A 23322-nucleotide genomic window follows, 5' to 3' on the forward strand; every position below is an offset into this window, starting at 1 on the left:
CATAGCTGATGTAGTTCAAAGCTTGGCATCTATTTTGTGGGGTCATTTATATGTCTACTTATGTCTGGATGTTCAGTGACCATTTGGCTTTCCATGGGGAATCAATGTTAAAGTTCTTGGGTAGATGCTGTGCAAGTGACAATGGGGGCTTCCTGGATTTGAGTTTTCCAGATGATAAATGAGAAAGGTCGGCATGATGGTAGGAGTGAGTTGTTCATAATTTTTCTATATTTTTTCACTAGTGCATTTTGCCTTCATAAAGCTGGCGGTGCTATATGGCTCACAACAGGAAGCTAGCATGTCAGAATGGTTTTAATACATTAGCTTATAATCTTCATGATGTCATTGAGTGTTGGATCTAACTTATTAGTATGGCAGCTATTAAGCCAGACAGATGCACAGTAACATGCTGCTCAGTAGACCAATCCTAGTATTGATAACCTGGCAGCGAAAGCTTCCCATTTAGTTTCACATAATTTCTGGATATGTTGTTTGTAGTACAGCAGACATGGTGACTGATTAAATATTAAATATTAAATTTAAAAATATGCTCTTGAGATCATGTAATTTCAATGGGGAACTGATATGAGTGTTTATTTTGCCCCATAATCTTTAGCACAGTGATTAAAAATAGCTTTCAAGAATTTTAATATCTCCAATATTTCCTTATAACAGTTTTATTAAGAATGCATTAAAAGTGTTGAAAATTTCAATTTTTTTCATTGCTCTAGTTACAAATAAATAATTTGCTTATATTGTTTTCTCCTTTTTGTACATTTTACATTTTAAAAATTGTAAGCTTTTATATTAATGTAGTTATGGGAAATGGCCTATAAGAAAACTGAATTTTTAATCACTTATTTGTCAGGCCTGCAGCGGTTCCTTTAAGAATCTTTGGCCTGCCACACTCTCATCAAGGGGTGGGGGGAATAGCAAGGGATAAAATGTGTTGCTTTCAAAATAAAAAAATTCCTTTCTAGAAGCTCAAGGTCATCTTTTGTCTCCGCACCTTTACACCTGACTGGAAACAGCTGGGTGTGGATGCCAGCATGGAAGAAGAACCATGTAATGGATTGTGGGTATGGGGACAAGATCATGAACTTTTAACTGGGTGGGATTCTGATGTAATTTCCAGAATTGGGATTTCACAGATGTGCTAAGATGTCTGATTTATTAAATTGGAACTTTAAGGATCGTTTTGCCTTGGACTCTGATTTAATTCTACATGATACTTGGAACGCTGACATTATTTATGTTTGCTATCTCTAGAACAAGACAGATGCTTTATTGTGAAATAAATATATTCAGGAGTATTCTCCCCTGAAATGTTTAAATTATTGTTAATTCATATATACAAGCGATCTTTCACTTATTATTAACTATTTTCTTCTAGTACGGAATACTGAATCAGTAATGTTTTTCAATATTTTAATTTGGTTATTTTTTAAAAAATACTGTAGAAAATAAGTAAATTCAGATTTGACAATTTGACATTATTTTTTTAATTTAAGTCTTTTAAACTGTGAGGAATCAATTTAGAATAATTTCAACCAATTTAATTTAGAAGACTTATTATTAATAACAATATTAATATTATTATTTTACATATATGTAATTATGGTTTTAGTTATATTGAAGTTAATCTGTAAATTTTAAAAAGTGGTACAATTGAAAAGTATTTGTACGTATCTGCATAATTCCATAAAATTGCGATTGATATTTCTAGCTATTGTGCAATATTCTTGAAGGTTACAATTTTTAAAAGATAGAAAGAATTGCAGGAAAGTTTGTATAATTCCTTGAATTTTATAGAAACCTGGTTCACCTTGCTCTAAACTATATCATTTAACCACAGTTTAATTAAGAAACTATAATTTTCCAGGTTAATTCTGCCTGCTAAATTCACACATGCTAAGGCATCCACCACAGTTTCTAACATAGAGTACTTCAGTTTGTACAAAGCAGTCAATTATTTTATACTTTATACATTAGCATGAGAAGTGGATTGAAAATAATAACTGAACCATTTATCTTGAGTGGGACAATGAAAAAAGGACAAGATAAGGGATAGGGCAAATGAAGAAATGTGTGTCATAACATTATATGTGTGTGTGTGTGTATAGATATATATGCTGGTCTTTTCCTGTGTAAAATTAAGATTGTCTTGGCAACGTTTCGGTGAGGTCTCACTCGCCATCTTCAGGCTGGTGTTTTCGGCTTAAAGCGTGGTCAGAGCTGCCATCTTTTTATAAATCTTAGTGGGTGGGTGTGGAGTGGTAGCTTTGTTTCAGTAAGTAGATTGATTGGTTGTGTGGTTGTATCATAATTGGTAGATTGGTGCTGATTGGTGCTGGCTGTGTGTCCATTGTTTTGTGTTGTAATGGCCTGGGTGGTGGGTGGGGCTCGTTTGTTGACTAGGGATGGTTTCCAGATGTCTGGTAAGTGAGAGGTATCATCACGTTTATTCATGTTGTGGAGATGTTTCTCTATTTCGATAGCTTCCATAATTATTCTCTTGTTGAAGTGTTCAGTTTTGGAGATTAATTTGGTTTCTTCAAAATTAATTTCATGTCCTTTAGCTTTAAGGTGCTAGAAAAGGGAGGAAGTTTTTTCTTTTTTTCTTACTGCGTTCTTGTGTTCTGCGATGCGTGCATTTATTCTCCTGTTCGTTTGTCCTATGTATGTTGCAGGGCAGATTTTGCATGGTATTTCGTAGACTCCTTGGTTTTCTAGCTGGATTTTGTCTTGGGATTTCTTAAGATGTTGGCTATTTTTTGGTCAGTGTTGAAGGATGTCTTGATATTGTGATTGTGGAGAATTTTGCTGATTTTATCGGTGGTCCCTTTGATGTAAGGGAAGAGGGCGATACCATTGTCCTGTTCTGTGACTCGGTTCTTGGGGGGAGTCTCCCTTTGGATTAGAAAAAACTTCCTCCCTTTTCCAGCACCTTAAAGCACCAATCAGCACCAATCTACCAATCATGATGCAACCACACAACCAATCAATCCACTTACTGAAACAAAGCCAGCACTCCACCCCCCCCACCAAGACTTATAGAAAGGCAGCAGGTCCAACCACGCTTTAAGCCAAAAACACCAGCCTGAAGATGGTGAGTGAGAGCTCGCCGAAACGTTGCCAAGACAATCTCAAACCTACATGGGAAAAGACATGCGCGCGCGCGCGCACACACACCCACACACACCCACACACACGTATGTATGTATGTATGTATGTTTTTTTTATTTGTGGTGATAAATATGTATGTATGTATGTATGTATGTATGTATGTATGTATGTATGTATATACTTAAAGTCACAACCCCTGGTATGCCCAAGTATGACTTTAAGTATATACCTCCCACCCTGGCTGGCTGATAAGGAGTCGTTCTCTGTAGCTCAAATGGTTAACTCCCTGCCTGGGAGGCAATGGAGCACAGGTTCGATTCCCCCCCCAAAAAAACTTGGGTATGGCTAGCTGATGAGAGCTAAATAGCTTGAAATAGATCTATACTAGTCTCCCTTTATTTATTTATCAGCATAAATATAACAAAATGTAACAAAAAGGCAACAGTAAAAAATATTGGGTTTCTGTCTGGATGGTCTCTTGTGACGAGCCTAATGACAGAGAGTGGAAGTGTGACCTTCCTCCCATACTTGGGCATACCAGGGGTTGTGACTTTAAGTATATACTTCCCACCCTGGCTGGCTGATAAGGAGTCGTTCTCTGTAGCTGAAATGGTTAACTCCCTGCCTGGGAGGCAATGGAGCACAGGTTCGATTCCCCCCCAAAAAAACTTGGGTATGGCTAGCTGATGAGAGCTAAATAGCTTGAAATAGATCTATACTAGTCTCCCTTTATTTATTTATCAGCATAAATATAACAAAATGTAACAAAAAGGCAACAGTAAAAAATATTGGGTTTCTGTCTGGATGGTCTCTTGTGACGAGCCTAATGACAGAGAGTGGAAGTGTGACCTTCCTCCCATACTTGGGCATACCAGGGGTTGTGACTTTAAGTATATACCTCCCACCCTGGCTGGCTGATAAGGAGTCGTTCTCTGTAGCTCAAATGGTTAACTCCCTGCCTGGGAGGCAATGGAGCACAGGTTCGATTCCCCCCCAAAAAAAAACTTGGGTATGGCTAGTTGATGAGAGCTAAATAGCTTGAAATAGATCTATACTAGTCTCCCTTTATTTATTTATCAGCATAAATATAACAAAATGTAACAAAAAGGCAACAGTAAAAAATATTGGGTTTCTGTCTGGATGGTCTCTTGTGACGAGCCTAATGACAGAGAGTGGAAGTGTGACCTTCCTCCCATACTTGGGCATACCAGGGGTTGTGACTTTAAGTATATACCTCCCACCCTGGCTGGCTGATAAGGAGTCGTTCTCTGTAGCTCAAATGGTTAACTCCCTGCCTGGGAGGCAATGGAGCACAGGTTCGATTCCCCCCCCCCCAAAAAAAAACTTGGGTATGGCTAGCTGATGAGAGCTAAATAGCTTGAAATAGATCTATACTAGTCTCCCTTTATTTATTTATCAGCATAAATATAACAAAATGTAACAAAAAGGCAACAGTAAAAAATATTGGGTTTCTGTCTGGATGGTCTCTTGTGACGAGCCTAATGACAGAGAGTGGAAGTGTGACCTTCCTCCCATACTTGGGCATACCAGGGGTTGTGACTTTAAGTATATACCTCCCACCCTGGCTGGCTGATAAGGAGTCGTTCTCTGTAGCTCAAATGGTTAACTCCCTGCCTGGGAGGCAATGGAGCACAGGTTCGATTCCCCCCCCCAAAAAAAACTTGGGTATGGCTAGCTGATGAGAGCTAAATAGCTTGAAATAGATCTATACTAGTCTCCCTTTATTTATTTATCAGCATAAATATAACAAAATGTAACAAAAAGGCAACAGTAAAAAATATTGGGTTTCTGTCTGGATGGTCTCTTGTGACGAGCCTAATGACAGAGAGTGGAAGTGTGACCTTCCTCCCATACTTGGGCATACCAGGGGTTGTGACTTTAAGTATATACCTCCCACCCTGGCTGGCTGATAAGGAGTCGTTCTCTGTAGCTCAAATGGTTAACTCCCTGCCTGGGAGGCAATGGAGCACAGGTTCGATTCCCCCCCCCCCCCAAAAAAAACTTGGGTATGGCTAGCTGATGAGAGCTAAATAGCTTGAAATAGATCTATACTAGTCTCCCTTTATTTATTTATCAGCATAAATATAACAAAATGTAACAAAAAGGCAACAGTAAAAAATATTGGGTTTCTGTCTGGATGGTCTCTTGTGACGAGCCTAATGACAGAGAGTGGAAGTGTGACCTTCCTCCCATACTTGGGCATACCAGGGGTTGTGACTTTAAGTATATACCTCCCACCCTGGCTGGCTGATAAGGAGTCGTTCTCTGTAGTTCAAATGGTTAACTCCCTGCCTGGGAGGCAATGGAGCACAGGTTCGATTCCCCCCCCAAAAAAACTTGGGTATGGCTAGCTGATGAGAGCTAAATAGCTTGAAATAGATCTATACTAGTCTCCCTTTATTTATTTATCAGCATAAATATAACGTATGTATGTATGTATGTATATATGTCATATACTTCAGCTCACAAATCATATTTATATCATCCTGTGTTGTTATGGGTGGTAATGATCTGGATACTATTTATTTACAAAAATGGCAATCAAACAGAAATAAATGGAACTGAGATATTTTAGGTGTTTTGAGGCTGAATCCAGTGATGCTGCCAATTAAACAAGGTTTGTTTACTTTTTCATGTGAAACAGATTTATATGATTAAAAACAAAACCATATATTAGAAAATGTGTCATAATTGTTAATTAAGGAGGAATATTCTCTGCAAAAGTCATTGTTGTAGTTAAACAATAAATGTCTGACCGGGCAATACAAAAATCTACAAAACCCATTGATAAAGCTAAACAGTTTAGCATGTCTAATCTGGCAACCCTGTCAATAATAGGACCTTAATTCAATATATTTTATGACATAAAAATTCATTTGTTTTACTACAGTTACTAGAAACCTAAGTCTAGGTCAGTGTGCCTTAGTTACACATTTTTTAAATGTGCTGATGTGACAGTATTCAGGGGGAAAAATTATTTGTTTAGAAAAGAGTGTGCTTTTCTGCCTATTTCATGGGCAGGGATTAAATTACTTCCCAAATCTGCTGAAGAAATTTACAGCACCATAGAAGAACATATCTATATAAGACAGCTTAAGCAAGTGAATGGTTGCATCTAGAAGAAAACCTTAAAGTTCTGACTTTCAAAATTCACAAAATGTTTTCTGCTCTCCATGGACCCTACTGATATAATTTCAAATTCTCCGGACTACAACTTTTGTTATAAGAAAGCTAGGGCACCAAATTGAAGAAGGCTAATCCACATTGACTGATATTAGATAGGAACCCAAGTTAGATAAGCCTGGGTTTGAACCTAGGACCACATTGGTGTCACATAAATTTATTTGTGATGGTCAATAGGTACTCAATAACAAAATTAAGAAATCTCAGCAATCAGCAGATATCATAGGAATGTTTCTGGAAGGATAAAAATGAAGTATGAATTAAAACAGTATAGAATTAAAGGATTACTTATATCTATCCAGCACTTAGTTCTCAGTACTCGTGACCCGTCAAAAGCGCGGACGGCAAAAGCGCGATCGACAAAATCGCGCCTTTGACGTCATCACAGCGCGACGAAAAAGATCGAAAAATTCAAATAAAAATTAATAAAAATTAAATTAAACCAAGCCGATTCACATAAAGGTAAGGGTTAGGTTTAGGGTTAGGGTTAGGTTAAGGGTTAGGGTTAGCTTTAGAGCGTTAGCGTTAGTGTTAGGTTAAGGGTTAGCGTTAGGTTTTTCGTTACTTTAACGGTTAGGTTTAGGGTTAGGTTTAGGGTTAGGTTAAGAGTTAGGTTTAGGGTTAGGTTTAGGGTTAGGTTTGGGGGGCTTAGGGTAAGGTTTTCGCTTTATTTTTACATTTTTCGAACTTTTTCGTCGCGCTGTGATGACGTCACAGCGCGCTTTTGTCGAGCGCGATTTTGTCCTACGCGCTTTTGTGGTGGAACCCTCAGTACTATTAAAGCTGTACATTCAGTTAACTAAAAACAATAAATCTACTCTTTATTTATATTGTGTATTTAAAGAGGTTTATGTATTATTAAACAAGTTTATATTACTTTAGCATTTTTCTTTCTTTTTCTCTAGTGTCTTGTTTTTTCTTCTTGTCTTTTCTTTTGGATGTTATTTTTATAGGTTTATAGGTTTATAGGTTTATTGGGATTTATATGCCGCCCTTTTCCCTGAGGGGACTCAGGGCGGCTTACAACCACAGGGGAGGGGAGGTGCAAGGTCAAAACAAAACAATTGGTGAACAAAAGAAAAATAATAAAACACAACTTTCATTCAGCAATCAAACACTCGGGCGGGTGATTGGAAACCTATTCCCAGGCCTGCTGGGAGAGCCAGATTTTTATGAGAATTTTCAACTGTTAGAACTGATCACCATTGTGTAGGTAAAAATACTCTTAAAGCAAAAAAAAAAGTTTGGTTTGATTAATTCAGTGATACATCAACATATAGTTATTAAGTCAAATTGTTACATTAATGCATACACATTGTTTTTCTGAAATAGATTTTAATTAATATATCTGATACATGAAAGGAAAGGAATGAAATTATTTTCTTAGCAATGCACTTTATTTGATGTATATTGGTATCCCATGACACTCAATTTTAGAATATATTTGACTGAATCAGTTGGCAAAACAATTATGTAGGGGTGTCCAAAAGTGCAGACTCCGCCCTATAATGATTTCCTGAATCTATGAGAAATTCACAGAAAATAGGTCAGTGGGTGTAGACTCTCAGTCTCTAATATGAACATTAATAGATGATAGTCGAGAAAATTTCCCACTAGGATAATTTATATATGCTTTGAGGATAGCTCAAAGTGCCAAAAGAATGAAGCATGAAAGGGAGCTGTACTCACACTTATTTGAATGAATTAATATTTTATTGCAGTCCAGACCAGATCATAAAAGTTAGAACAACTAAATATAATATGAGAATTAGTAAAATCTAATTAATTAAATGACTTATTTCGTTCTGAACAAAGTAAAGGTTTATGGATTGGCACAGAATTTAGCAATTGTACATGCATTTGGGTGGGTTTTTTGGGGATGTGTGAGCTGGAACAGCCAAGTAGTCTAGCAATTAAAAATTGAATTAGTTGGGCACATAATTCTTTTTTAAATTTATACCTCAGAATGACATGTTTTAAGATTTAAATTTTCTTAAAGCACAGCCACACATCTATTTTTAATGTCACACTAGCTTCTATACCACAGGGTAGACTAAGAGATTAAAATAAAATAAACTCAAGTGATGGGTCTTTATGTCTCAACAAGATGCCTTTTTCCAATAACCATTTTAAAATAAACAAGCCAATGTGCTGTGACCATTGAAGTGTTGCATATATACAGAGGAGACAATGCTTATGTCTATTCTAATCATGGAAATGCATTGGGTAACTTTGGTTCAGCTTCACATGCTCTTTCCAGCAACCTGCCCCACAGAATTGTAAGAATAAATAAAGGGAGATCATCATGTTAAGCATATTAAATTTGTATACATTTAATAAATAAATAAAATTCTGACTAAGTAAAGTAGTGGTGATATTTGTTAAACATGTTCATTACATGTTTCAAAGAAAGAATAAGAACCAATATATTGCTGATAGAATTGTTGTTATTATCTTATATGGAGAGCTCTAATTTCAACATATTTTCTCAATTCTGTTAAGATTAATGTTGTGCCAAAGTTGCCTCCAGTTTCTCAAATGTTTTCTTCCCCTGCAAAATGTATTCATGTTATTTTACTTATATATTTGCGGAATATTTAATAATTACACATCTTGGTTTTTTACGATTATTTTTAGAGGCAGATGTATACATGCAAGGAATCCTTGTCTGATAACTATAATGAAGCCAGTAGAAAGTATTATCTCATGAAGTTTTCCTTTATGGTATAATAGAAGCATGGAAAAACAGAAGATACTAGAAAGGGGATTGTATAAATAAAAATGAAATTCTCATCATACTACCCTTGAATAAATTCAAGAATAACACTTCCATTTATTTAATTGCTTAAGCAACATAATTCCACTGCAGTCTTCCCCCTTGAAAGTTTTTTTTGAAAGAAAACTATTTCATTAAATTGCATTAGCACCAGTGATGGGTTTCCATTTTTTTTTACTACTAGTTCGCTCATGCAAACGCATCTTGGCGGGTGGGTGGAGCCTCCTGCCACTGCTGCCACTATCGGTTCGCCTCATCTGGGCTGAACTGGCAGAAACCTACCTTTGATTAGCACATAGTGAAAACAAAGTATTTTCTTCTTCTATGGCACCAAACACTATATTAGTCAGTCTGTCATTTTATTTCAGTCTCAGACCAATACAAGAAATAGCTCCTTAAGTTATTTGTAATCATGTACGGAATAGTCTAGCTTAAGAAAAATTAAGATACAGTTATAAAATAATTTAGCTGGGGCCCATGAATGAAACCCAAAAGCAGTAGTATATCTAGACTATAAATGAGATAATATCTAAATTTACTCAAAATGTTATCAATAAGTTAACCAAAATATGATGTATTCATTATATAAAATGTGATAATATATAATTTACATAGAATGTGATAATATATAAAGTTTTGAAAAAGGAATCTGAGCTGTTAAGGTTTGGCAGATCTTATAGGCTGCTGCAAAATACCTAGCCTCATGCTCTATAATAAATGATAGTTCATTGTAAGTGGTATTTGGTCTGTAAGAAATAATCACCACCCACCCCCAGAGAATGAAATATTTTGGGGCACATTAAAAGAGGCAGAATATTATATTTCCCCAAAGGAGAACTGGAGAAAAAAAATCTTTAAAAAAGCAGAAAGCAGCCCAACAGCCTCCAGCAGATGCCTGAAGTCTTTAGAGATGGATATTTTGTACCCAGCCTATTCAGAAACAAAACACCTTCAGCTCCAAATGATGGGATTAGGAATTTACATCCCGCCCCCAATTCTAAGAACAGGACATGACCTTTGGGACATAATAGAATTAACCCACCACCATTAGAATAGCAAATAACACAAGAGTAGCAAAAGCTTACTACATAGCACAATTCCCTAAATGTATTACAGACACTGCACAACTCTCTGCAACATCTCAGAACCCTCTAAAAATACATATACTGATCAAACAAATGTGTCAGCTGTCCCAGAACAACATGCTGTTGTTGGTTCTGCTCATCAATAAACAGAGTCTTCTTTCCAATCAGGCTCCATTTTATTTCTAGCGCCTTTCTCCTGGATGGAAACAGACTGGATTTTTCTTCTTACAGATCATAGTCCAGATCTGATTGTTCAGGATATCTGATTATCAGGGAGAGGTAAATCTTTTTCATATGTCTCTGTAAATGGAGCAATGTGCATTTCCATGGTTTTCACTTGTCCAGAATCAAAAGGACAGAGTCTCTCAACCAATGTTATTTGCCATGCAAAACTGAGCAAAGCTTTCCTCTGGCAGCTGGGAAAATAAAGTATATTTCAGACTAAAAATATTTCTTGAATATCTAACAATGCATCAGGAATGAATGGAATGCACCATTCTTTTCAAGTGTTTAAAGCAGTATATAGCTTGCTAAATGAGGTGTATATAGGAATATTGGTGTAAAGGTTATATTGATAATGCCTGCTCAAATTTATTGTGATTAATACAGTTTATATTAGGAAAGTTGTGTAGTAAATCCAAACATTAACACATATTCTCACATTAATCTTTATATCAATAGCAATAGCAATAGCAGTTAGACTTATATACTGCTTCCTAGGGCTTTCAGCCCTCTCTAAGCGGTTTACAGAGTCAGCATATTGCCCCCAACAACAATCCGGGTCCTCATTTTACCCACCTCGGAAGGATGGAAGGCTGAGTCAACCCTGAGCCGGTGAGATTTGAACAGCCGAACTGCAAAACTGCAGTCAGCTGAAGTAGCCTGCAGTGCTGCATTTAACCACTGCGCCACCTTGGCTCAATCATATTAAAGTAGCTCTCAACTTACTATCAGTCACTTAGGAACCATTGAAAGTTACCATGACCTCACAAAAGGTACTTACATCTGATTCCAATGTTCTGAAAAATGTTACAAGTGACCACAATTCTGAGGAATTTGGCAACCTTCCTGTATTTATAGTTGTTCCCAAGTTCACACTAAAAATTTATGTTTTTGACATAACCTGACAATTACTTCTGGTGTTCAGCAAAAACTTCCAATAGTGAAAAATGTATTGCTTAATGATTATGGATTCACTTAACAATCATGGTAATTAGTTTAATAACTACTGCAAAAAAGGTGAAATTGAGGTGGTCATGTGATGCCTTGCTTTATAACAGTCGCAACTTAAGGCCATAATGGGCAGACTCCACAACTTGAGACTACCTATGTACATTCTTTGGCTAGGGAAAAACAGATCCAAAATTGTAAAAAATGTTTTCAAGTTTTTTTGAATAGTGTTTTTTTAAAGCATTTTAAATTTGAAGAGAAAAAGTTATATTCAAAAACATGCGGCACTCACTGGTACTTGTTTCAAATTCAATGGATCTCTGATTATATCATTCCTCTTTGTGGGTAGTTCTACTGCCTAGAAAAAAAATCACTATTTTTATGATATTGAAATTGGAGTGGGTGAATAGTCATTATACGAAGATTCATGTTGTGCTTAAAACATTGCTGTGCATGCAGTACTTTTTAGCCATATCACGAAGAAATCTCTGGTTTCTGCCATTTTCTGATATTGAAAATGTTGCCACATGTCATTTATTTTCTCCCTCGTTTTATGCTGCTTTAAAAGTTAGAGCATTTCCACTCATAATGTGTGTGTCAGCACAGGAAATGCATTGCATATTCTTCACTATTTATTACGATACTTCTACTTCATAAACTGTTGAAAAATTATTATGCATTCAGCCTATATGAAGTTATTGCATTATGTTAATAGCATATGAAGAAAAGTACAAATTGTGAAAATGTTTCACAAGGAATTGCTAACCAGCAAAAAAATAATCTTACCTGCAGTTTATTGTAAATTGATAAAAACACAGTAATGGAAATTTGCAGAAATATGTGCTTCTTCCTCCTTCCTCAGGCCAGTGTGTTTTTAGTTTTGCTTCACATTAGGTTTAGGTTTATTAGATTTATATGCCGCCCTTTTCCCAAGGACTCAGGGCGGCGTATAACGTTAAAAGAAACACATAATACAAAAGTTAAAAAAAAATTAAATAGAATATTCCAAACCCAATTGAAATTGACAATGACATTTTTTTAAAAGAATTAAAATTAAAATTAAGAGTAATCAATAATTTGTTTTGTTTTGTTCAGTCCAGTCTGGCTTGCTGGAAAAGCCAACTTTTTAGGGTGCATCGGAAGGACTGGAGGTCGGGGATTATACAAAGCTCCGGGGGCAGCTCATTCCAGAGTCATTCCACATTAATTTCACCAAAGGGGCTCTGATATATTTTATTTTATTGAGCCTTCAAGTCACTTTGTACCTAAGACAGAACTAGAATTCAAGATCTCCTGGTTTGTCTTGGTGTCTTAACCACTAGACCCAAAATCTTGGCTCTCTCTGTTAAGTATATTCTGCAAACCTTTTAATAAAAAGACTGACAAAGAATTGCCATGTATTTTTGTGAAGGGGATAGAATATGTCTTTAATAAACAATTATTTTTACATGGGAAAGAAAGCCATTACTGTCAGCATCACCCCAACTGCCAATTGGACAAAGGGATCTCCTTCACTGTATACTGCTGATTATACAACAAAAGCAGCCAGAGCTAAATCAAGAGATGGCTCTAATTCTAATAATAAAATAAAATAAAAATTCTGTTCTAAGTTTGTAAAACCCAGAGCTTTATGAATGCATTCTCCACTCCTTATTTTCATTTCACTCTGCTCTGGCTACCGGTTTGCTTTCTGCTTTCAGCCAGGAAAATGATTTCTATTTTAGCTATGGAGTAAATGCATCTTGGTTTCTCCTGCGGACAGTCTGACGGGATATATGTCTAACAGAATTGAGCATGTTAGATAGTTTAAATAAAAGCAGCCGCTTGATGCCATTGTAGGAAAATATTTTTTTTGCAAAAGATAGTTTTGCTGCTTAGAATTCCAAGGCATCTCTTATGTCTGTTTTATATCGTTGCGTTTTGTTTTGTTTTTAAAGGGAAGTTGCTTCAGTACGGGAGCGGGCACTTGCCTGCTACCCTGCCTTCCCTGCTTTATTCTGTAAGGCTGTTGGGAGTTTTTAAGCTGTGTGAGAATCCTGGGAGTTGGTGATGTCAGACGGGTTGGGTCATTTGAAGGTTAGCAGCCTGGGAAGGGTTCATAGAAAGTTCACTCGCATATATTAAGCAATTCAATCTTTCATTCTCTGTGACACAAGTAGTAGGAAGTGAGCCGTTCGAAAGCAGAAGGATCTATTCAGCAGCAAAGGGGGATCTCAAGCTGATATCGAAGACTGTTTCGTCCGCAAAACTTCAAGGCTGCACTAGATGCAAAAAAATATCACTTCAGAGCAAGGCAAAGTGGCTCGAAGCTTCTGAAAGATTTGGGGCACAGCTAATGGGAAGTAGAGTTTGGAATGCTACTTGTTTTCCCCTCCTCCCTTTATTCGACTGGATTGGCTGAACAGCCTGGAAAATGGTAAATGATCATTTGGATCAATTACAGGCTTTTAGCTGTGTTGTCTGTCATAATTCATGATTCTGGTCTGGGAAAAAGACCAACAGCTTACGTGCCAAAAAAGGGGCAGAGTTTGATGGAGTTGGATGTACTTTTATATGTCATTTTCCCCCACACCTAGAGGAAGGCACTTTTGCAGACCTACTGGAGAGGAATCATGTTTGACTGCATGGATGTCCTAGCAGTCAGCCCTGGTCAAATGCTGGATTTCTACACAGCAAGTCCATCTTCCTGCATGCTCCAGGAGAAGGCTCTGAAAGCCTGCTTCACTGGATTGGCACAAACAGAGTGGCAGCACCGGCACAGTGCTCAATGTAGGTCCTGCTATTGTTTTGTTGCACTTATTTGCTCTCATTTTTTAAAAAAATGCATGCCAAAAACGACAAAAATTCTACCCAAAAGAAAACAGAAAAGATTAAAACAAGGTGTATTTCCCCCAAATCGATTTTTATGCAGGTATATGTGTATGCATGCACATTTGGTTTTGCATTTTTTTTAAAAAAATACCACAAATTTAAGCATGTTTCACTTTCCAAACTTGAATATTCCTCTAATATATTTAAATTGTTTGGTCATTGGATGTAAATGCAGAAATGTTTTTTATTAAATAAAATATCAGGCAGTATACATGAAAAGCTGTTTCCTTTTCTGTATGTTTATTTACTTTTCACAGGCTTTTTTAAGAAATAATTTTTAATATTTTAACTAGATGTATTTTAGTATCTATAATAATGGAGTATTTTGCCAAGCAGCAGTCTCTAGGTAGGTAAAATTCAAAGTTGAAAACTTCTGTAAATGTTTCTCAAGAAAAAGAAAGAAGCAGCAGTATTTCTTTGCATTGATCATGCTGCCACCTTTCTTTCCTTTTTTTTTACTTTATTGCTCTAAGAAGTCCCTGTTTTTTCTAGAAAACCAACTATGAATACCCCTTGTGTTTTGCCATCAATTATCTCAGCACTTTCTTGGTGTTTGAACATTTCAGTCTGGACAAGAAAAGCTATAGTTTGATCCTGCAAAATTCTTTTTAAATGCCTATTATGCTGTCAGATCTTCATCCAGTGTTAAAGGACATGGGTGTCAAAACATGGCATGCTTTTATAGTTTACTTTAAAGTTTGAAAAAGAGCAAGTAGTGCTAAAGTTCCAACACTACACTATCTGAGGGGGACCCTTGAAGGATGCTTCGTTGCTTTGACACTGATTTGGATAAATGATGACTATCTATCAAATTGTTTTAACATGCTCTTTGACACCTCAGCAGACCATTAACTAGAGAGTATGGTTGACATTAATGTGGTTCTTAGACTTCTCAATTGTTTAAAATACACAAACTTTAAAAGGTGCAATCTGCAAAGAAAGTAAATTACGATTTTTAAAAATATCTATAATACGAGCATTTTGATAACAAATGCCATAATCAGAAGTATTGTTGTGATCAAGTCACCATTATTAATCACAAAAGCAAAAGAACTTAGAAAATGAGTCTCTGGAATAAAATATTGAGAATGCTTCAGGAATAAAGTGTAGAGTGTAAAATCAACAGGCAAATAAAATAGTGAAGGTACTTCCAAGTATTGCCATACTAGAGTGGAAAGGTATTTAAACTTCAGCATTGCTGACTAAAATAATTTTATTTAATACAGTCAGAACACTTGACACTTGACCAGTTATTTTTTAAGCAATGTATAGTTTAGTTGTAATCATAGTATAAATATTTAAACGTTGAGGTGTTGCTTTATGGAGCAAGAGCGTTTCTAGTGTCAATTTCCTAGAAAAAGTTAACATTGCAGAGTTAGCAATGAGACAGAACTATGGTTTTTTTTTTTTTTTTTTAAAAAGTCATGCCAGTTGCTCAAGAGCAAGTTAAAACAGCTTACACTGATCTGTGAATTGCATGTTCTAAATTTAGCCGAAGCTGGTACAATGTTAATTAAATTATACTATCATACAGCAAGATGATTTCAAAATATACTTTCATGGATTGAAATTACTTTTCAATTTGCAAATTGTGATTTTTAATTAGTGATATTTACAGCAATTATCATATCTTGCAATGGTTTGATTTTATTCATATATTTAACCTATTATTTATAATTATAAAAAAATATACTCTCCATAGTAAGCATTAACTCCAGTTGCAAATATTTCCTTTTATTAACAATAAATTCTACAGTTTTGCATAATGTATTGAGATAAGAGCCATTTTAGACGATATAAAAAAGGATCAGTCAAGTATATTTTTTGGGGGGGGGTATAACCTTAAGTTGTAATAGTTTGATTTATGCCACAGTTTTTGATGCATGATACTAGAAGTTTAATAGGTAGACAGTAACAGCAGTTATATTGGTTCAGGAAAAAAATGGCAGTTCTCTGAGATGCAAACATTTAAATAATTGAAATGTTACACTACAGTAATGCAGTACATATTTGATATATCCTAAATCATATGTTTAAAGATTGAGTTGCAAATATTAAAATTGGGTGGGTGGATGGGTGTGTTTGTGCACTTATTTTATATTGTTTTCAAATGTGCTGAAGTGTGAGTTTTCTTTTAAAATAAAAATATGATTGAAGTTAAAATATATTCTAATCTTAGGGTCAATATGCCAAAGTGAAACAAATAATTTTTTAGTCAAGAATTTACAAATAACCTATTGTACTTTTCCTATTGCAAACTACTTAAAGCAATTTTATGAAAATGTAAAATGCTTAGATAAAATCTTCATATATACTTTTGATTTTTAAAATAATGCAAAGCACCGATGAACTGAAGCTAATTTATTTTTGATTATTTTTATAAGTAAAGTGATAAACCAGCTTTTCAATGGAGAATGCCATGGAGAATGCCTATTTTAAAATGGCCCTTACTTATTTTGTCATTGTTTTCAGAGAAAGTAATATAATGCTTTCAGTGTTATGTTTTTATTTAAATAAGATAACGAAGAACATGTATAATAACATATTCCTGTGCATATCTACTCAGAGTAAGTCCTGAGAAGTTAAATGTTACATACTTTAGGAAAACTACATAGGATTGCAAGGTAACGACATAATCTTGTTTATTCAGAAGTAGGCTTCATTGTATTGAATGAGATCTAATCCTTATGTGGGTTTAGGATTAAACATTTGATCTCCTTCACAATAGAATGTATGGGACTTAAAAATGTCAGTTTACACAAATTAAGATTATAGGATAATAGTTTATAGATCTGCATAAAATCTCTGAAGAAAATATGCAATTACAGGACATTGCTAAAATATTGGCTGTTATTAATGTTATATCTGACTGCATTCTTGCAGTAATCAGCTTCATAAAGTTCACAAACAACTATCCTAAGAGAAAACTCACTGCTTATTTTTCGTATCTTTAGTCAGAATATAAAACAAACATATTTAAGTGTATAGCATGACATCTACATTCCTAGGTATTGAATTGCAGCAGGTGCTGTTGGATGTTCTGCATTTCAGCCAAAGAGAAGATTCATTGTTATGTAGGTTTATTTAAAGGTTTAAACAAATTTCTGGTACAATTACTAAAAAACTTTTTAAGAAGCTTTTATTTGCTGTAAATTGGTCTAAAAGGTACTCTTATTTATTATTTAATATGGATCCAAATTAATTTAGGGCACTTTGAAAAACAGTGAATCTCACTTTCTAGATTTCTCTTGTGACATTTGAAATTTCATTTGAAGAAGACAACTTCTTTTTCAATATATTCCACTTGAAAAAATACCAAAAGCTGAAGTTAATATACTTGAATTTGAAGAGGCAAAAGATGCTGATTATTATTTGTTCATAAACTGGAATTCAGTTACTTTTACCTTGCTGTCTTGAAAAAAATATTGATTACCTCCAGATTTTAGCCCAGTATTATATATCAAATCATTACAGTCCAACTAGTAAGATAAGATAAAGTCCATCTCAGATTGTGACAATATTTATATTATCCAAACAAGTATATTTACAAAGCTGCTTATACATTGATTTTATTCATACATTGGTCATCTTTAACCATCTCTACTGAAATCTGTTTGTTTATTCTATTCGTGAACTTACCAGTTTAAAAGTGTAATATCTGCCTCATTCATGTTTCATGTATCACTTTTTACAAAGGTGGCACATTTAATTCATACCTATGGCAACATGTTTGATCTCAAAATAAAATGTCTGACATTTAGCATCACTTCAACTTACTGTTAACTTCCAATAGGTCACAGAAAATAAAACTGATGCCAAGGACATTTTGGATCAAGAAGTCACAATTAGTTGAATATAATTCTCCTTTGACTCTGCATAATACATTTGAATATCAAAAGTCTGAAAACAGTCATATAAATATCTAGTTTTTTGTTCCTTTCTTTCTGATCAATCTTGTCAGAAAGGAAAGTCTTGAAATAAGAACAGAAAGGGGATAGAATTGAAAATATTGCATGGTTCATTTTTAAAAGTGCACATGGAATTAAACAAATGGCATTTCAGGATTTTTTCTTCCCAATTTGATGTTAATTATCATTGTTCTATAATTTTTTTAAAAAATTAATAATAATTTACACTTAATGTTAATTTTATGTTGTTTTGTTTATGTTATATTATACTGTACACCATCCAAAGCTTCTTTTAGAGGAAGATGTGTGGTTTAGAAATATGAACTCTATATAAATAAACATATAAACAAAAATAATGTGATCTGGGAATAAGTATGAAGTTTAACAATAATTCTCAAAAGACTAGGATTCTTGTACCTGTATTAATCAGTTCACTATTGAAAGAATGGGTCATACCCTAAACTGCAATTTATAAATGGCCACAATCTATAGACAATTATCACCTTCATTTCACTTTTATCTCTAACTTCTCCTTAGTGTTTACAGTTGTTTCCCTACCAACAGTTGTTTTCCTCTAATACTCCATGCATGTGAGAAATGATTGCAGAACCTAATAATTGTGTAGTTTTTAGATGTACTACAAGATATTTATTTATTATTGTTTAAGCTTCCCTTTGGTTGTGCCATATTTCTGTAACCCAATTTACCACTTCTGAAGAACTCTTCTGAGAATCTGAGAGTTAACTAATACATTCACCCCATACTGTAGTAATGAATCCAATCTTACAGACTTTGACACTAGAAACATGAATATAATTAAATAGAAAAGTAGGGTTTTATACTTAGGCAAGAAAAATCAAATGCACAGATAAAATAGATGATACCTGACTCTTCAGCGGTAATTATGACAAAGATGTAATTCTGAATTATTGACAAAGTGAATTCATATTCATGCAAATGAATTGCATGGTGCTGCAGCTGTCAAAAAAGCCTATGCAATCCTAGGCTGCATCAACAGAAAGATAATATCAAGATCACAAAGTGTTTAGTACCATACTTTGGTAAGACCACACTTGGTATACTGTGCCCAATTTTGGTCACCATGATACAAAAAAAGATGCTGAGAACTTTAGAAAAATGCAGAGAAGAGCAACATAAATGATTAGGAGACTGGAGGATAAAACACATGAATGTTTGCAACATTGAGCATGTCTAGTCTAATGAAGAGAAAGATGATAGCAATCTTCAACATTTGAAGGGTTATCAAATATTGTAGGTGTTAACTTATTTTTCCAAGGAATCTGAGGGCAGGACATGAAGTAAGAAATAGAAACACATCAAAGAGAGAGCCAACCTAGAACTAAGGAAGTTTCCTGACAGTGAGATCAAATAATTAATGGAATGGCCTGCCTCCAGAAACATTGCTCTATCACTGCAGGTTTTTAAGAAGAGATTTCACAGCCATTTCTCTGGACTGGTATAAGGTCTCTTGCTTGAGCGGGGGTTGCGGGGAGGACAGTTCGACTAGAAGACCTTCAGGATCCCTTCCAACTCTGTTATTCTGTTATTCATTTGTAAAGTTTTTACTAGCCAAGGTAGTTGGAAGCAAGGACAATCCATTTTGTAGAAAGGGAAGAATTCTTAGGCGCTCTAAACTCAAACCATAATAACAAAATAAAGATATGCTCAGGAAAATTCAAAGAATATCCAGTGATTCCTTCTTTTTGTGCCTGCTTTAAAAACCAGGTTGGATACATTGATAAGATGGTTTTATAAAACTATTAGGAAAAGATGAATGTAAAAACACAGTAACAAGCAGGGAAGGACTATATTAAATTTTAAAGTTATTTTAATTAAATAAATTGAAATTTAATTCAGCCATATTTCCTGTAGAAATATGTAAACTAATAGTCAAACAGTCTCCTTCTGTAAATATTTCATAGTTGTAAAGTTTGTGTTGAACAATAATGAAAAATTATAATGGACACATCTATTGGGAAAATATCCTATCCAGTCACATGCTAGTTACTTTTTGCTGGACATTTGCATCATACCAATCACAAATCTGTGTCCCTGTTGGGAATACTTTGCTGCACTTCCCCTTCTGTTTTTAGTTCAATATGCTGCAATGAAATGCAGAAGCTTTAATATGAATTTGAAGAACATGTTTTTTAAAAAGTTTGAATCTGAGGCATTCTCCTTACAGAACAATTGGCTGTAGATTGTGTTTTTTGTTTGATTGATTTCTATAGCTGCCCATCTCAGCAAAGGACTCTGGGTGGTGTTAGTTTGATGTCCCTATCAGTAGTATGATTAGTTAACCATTGACATATTTTGTCTCTATTCTTCTTTATCTTGCTCTTTGGGAATCGATCTACTATAAGGCCTTGAACGGTTTGAGGAACCCAATTTAATTGCCAATAGTACAATGAACTTCAACTACCAATCCTGATGATCCTATTCCATGGTTACAATACCCCATTTCCTTTTTTTTCCCAGGAATGAATATATCCTGCTCTGGCCTTGCTGTTTGCATGAAAAATGCTGACATGCAATAAGTTTTATGTTAAATTTAAACAAATGCAAAAAAACCCCAAAACTAAAGAGTTTCAATAGCTCCATAGGCACAAAAGTAGCCATCTCGATTGTTACATTAATACATTTTGATTTCTCAAAAACAGCCTATAATCATTTAAATTCTTGAAAAAAATTGTTTTGAGATTTATGAACATGTCATTTAAAGTTGGTGCACCCAAAGTTGTATTACAATAACTAAGTGATTTTACAGTCTAGTTCTAAATATTCCATCTTTACAGAATATAGAAACCACAGAAGTAGCATTACAGAAATAGCATGAACAATACATATAAAGTGTCCTGTAGTCTGGTATGCATTTATGATCACAGGAAGCTGTTTTTCATTTCTGTTATATTTGGTCTGTGATGGCAGGGACATGGAACAGAAAAGACAAAATGTAGAAGATGTTGGATTTGTCTGAAGTGGTGTAGGGTTTCCTCCCTAAGCAGCGAGTTGGACAAGAAGACCTTCAAGGTCCCTTCCAACTCTGTTATTCTATTCTTTCTACTGAATTCCAATTTGTTGGATAAAGCATTCAAGTCTGTCAAGATCCTTCTGGATCATGAGTCTATCTTTTGTCAAGTATTGACTATTCCGCCCCAGCTTGGTATTTGTCTGCAAATTTTCCAAGGTCTCCTTCTATCCCTATCTAAATCATTTATGAATATGTTGGAGTGCTGGGCGTAAAACAGAAGCTTGGAATACTATATGCTTCCTTTCCTGTAGATATAGTTCTATTGAAGACTACATGTTGATTGTGATTGATTCGCCAGTTATAAATCCATCTGATGGTGATGCTGTCTATCCCACATTTTTCTATATTACCAAGAAATAAATGGCATATTTTATTTGTTGCTCATATGAGTATTCATATTTTTTTTCTTGGAAAAAATATGCTTGGAATTTTATTTTTAATCAGATTGACATTTGGCATACTTGCACTAAAGATATATGTAATTTCTAGTCCTTTATCACTGATAGAATATATTCATGGATATATACAGTGGTTATAATAAGTTTAACACACCTATTCAAATGACAAGCTTTTGACATATAAAAAATCAGATCAAGATAAAAGACTTCAGATTTGTTTTCACTTTAAATATAACATGTAAACTGTACAATTCAGTTGAAAAACAAAGTGATATCTTATAGGAGAAAAATAAAAATCGTAAAATAACATGCTTAAACTAATACTTGGTTAAAACATCTTTTGATGTTATTGACAGCCTTCAGATTTATGGGGTAGGAGACTGTCAGCATGATGCATCTTGCCTTGGGAATTCTTGCAAAAGCACTCAGATTCTGTCAGATTGCAAGGGCATATCATGTGCACAGCCCTCTTCAGCTCATTCCATAGACTTTAGATTGGATTCACACCCAGGTTTTGGCTGGGCCAGTCTAGCAAGAATGATCTTTTTCATTGATCTTCTGGTGAATCCAATTTTTTGTTGGTTTGTAGCTGTGCTTTGGGTCATTGTCAAGTTGAAAGATGAAATTCTTCTTCATCTTCAATATTAGTACAAAACCTGAAGGTTTTGTACTAATATTGACCAATATTTGGAATTGTTCATAATTCCCTCCACTTTGACTAAAGCTCCAATTCCAGCTGGGAAAAAAACAGTCCCAAAGCATGTTTCCAACATGCTTCTCTGTGGGTATGGCATACTTCTGGTGATGTTCAGTCTTGTTTATGTGCTAAACATACTTTTTGAAATTAGGCCCAAAAATTCAACCTCGGTGTCATCAAATCATAACACATTTTCCCATATACTTTTGTCAGACCTTATCTAAGTTTTGAAAGATGTACCTGGGCTTTCCTCTTGCTACTATACCTCACAGCCTATATATATGAAGAATATGGGAGATTACATAATCAGTACTTAGCCAGAAATTCCTGCCAGTTTTTCCTTGATTTTTCATTAATTTTGGAGGGACATCCAATTCTTGGTAATGTCACTGTTGCATCATATTTTATCCAGTTTGGTAGTAATGATTCTCGTCACTGTATTCTATGATATATTCAATGTCTTGGAAATTATTTTGTATCCTTCTCCTGACTGATACATTCTAACAATGAGAATCTTTTGATGCTTTATAAGTTCTTTACAGATCAAAACTTTTGCTCTAAGAGGCAATTGTAATGTTAGAAAAATCATACTATAAAACTGAAGTTTAAATGAGCTTGATCAGAATCACTTTAACAGGTATGTATTGATTACTACTTGACATCAGTTTGAAAGTTGATTCGTTAATAATGAATATAGTCATATTCTTACTTATTAGAGAGTGTGCACATGTATACAATCATGTTACTGTAAGTATTTTTATATTTCCTCTGAAAGATTTCAATTTTGTTTTTTTAAAACAAAGGTTCTACAGCTCAGGACATCTTGATTTGATTTTTTTAAATGTCGCAAAACACTGTCATTTTAACAGGAGGTGTAGACTCTTTATATTCACTGTAAGCGCTTAGTGTGAGGAGGCATAAGCTGTTTGTACATTTCACCAAGTTGGTCTATTCTGATGGCAATTTTTCAAGTTCTCACTGATTTGCCTGGCACCTAGTGCTGATTGTTTTTAGTAGTATTCTTCAATGCAATGT

The 23322-nt window shown here is 34.8% G+C and overlaps 1 protein-coding gene and 1 long non-coding RNA gene across 4 annotated transcripts in view; one reads left to right on the forward strand and one right to left on the reverse strand.

Moving 5' to 3' along the window:
* The window catches only part of RARB (retinoic acid receptor beta), a 278793-nt gene that overhangs the window by 129391 nt on the left and 126080 nt on the right, over nucleotides 1-23322 (forward strand). The window contains exon 1 of one of the 3 annotated variants that reach the window (XM_087712875.1): nucleotides 13557-14130. The exons of 1 other annotated variant lie outside the window; for it this stretch is intronic. In XM_087712875.1, the coding sequence (XP_087569001.1) occupies nucleotides 13974-14130 (157 nt within the window). In that variant the 5' untranslated portion in view covers nucleotides 13557-13973. Of the gene's footprint in view, nucleotides 1-13556; nucleotides 14131-23322 lie in introns of those variants that run through there. One more of the 3 variants, XM_087712873.1, reaches the window with a different exon arrangement.
* On the reverse strand, nucleotides 10112-12323 carry LOC148045833 (uncharacterized). The gene is made up of 3 exons (XR_015696354.1): nucleotides 12148-12323; nucleotides 11654-11719; nucleotides 10112-10607 (listed from the first exon to the last, which is right to left on the reverse strand). It is a non-coding gene; the product is annotated as an uncharacterized LOC148045833 (long non-coding RNA).

The sequence above is a fragment of the Thamnophis sirtalis genome, unplaced genomic scaffold (assembly GCF_051295495.1).
Source record: "Thamnophis sirtalis isolate CommonGarterSnake01/CBP01778 unplaced genomic scaffold, rThaSir2_p1.2 scaffold_4, whole genome shotgun sequence".
NCBI classification, from domain to species: Eukaryota; Metazoa; Chordata; class Lepidosauria; order Squamata; family Natricidae; genus Thamnophis; species Thamnophis sirtalis.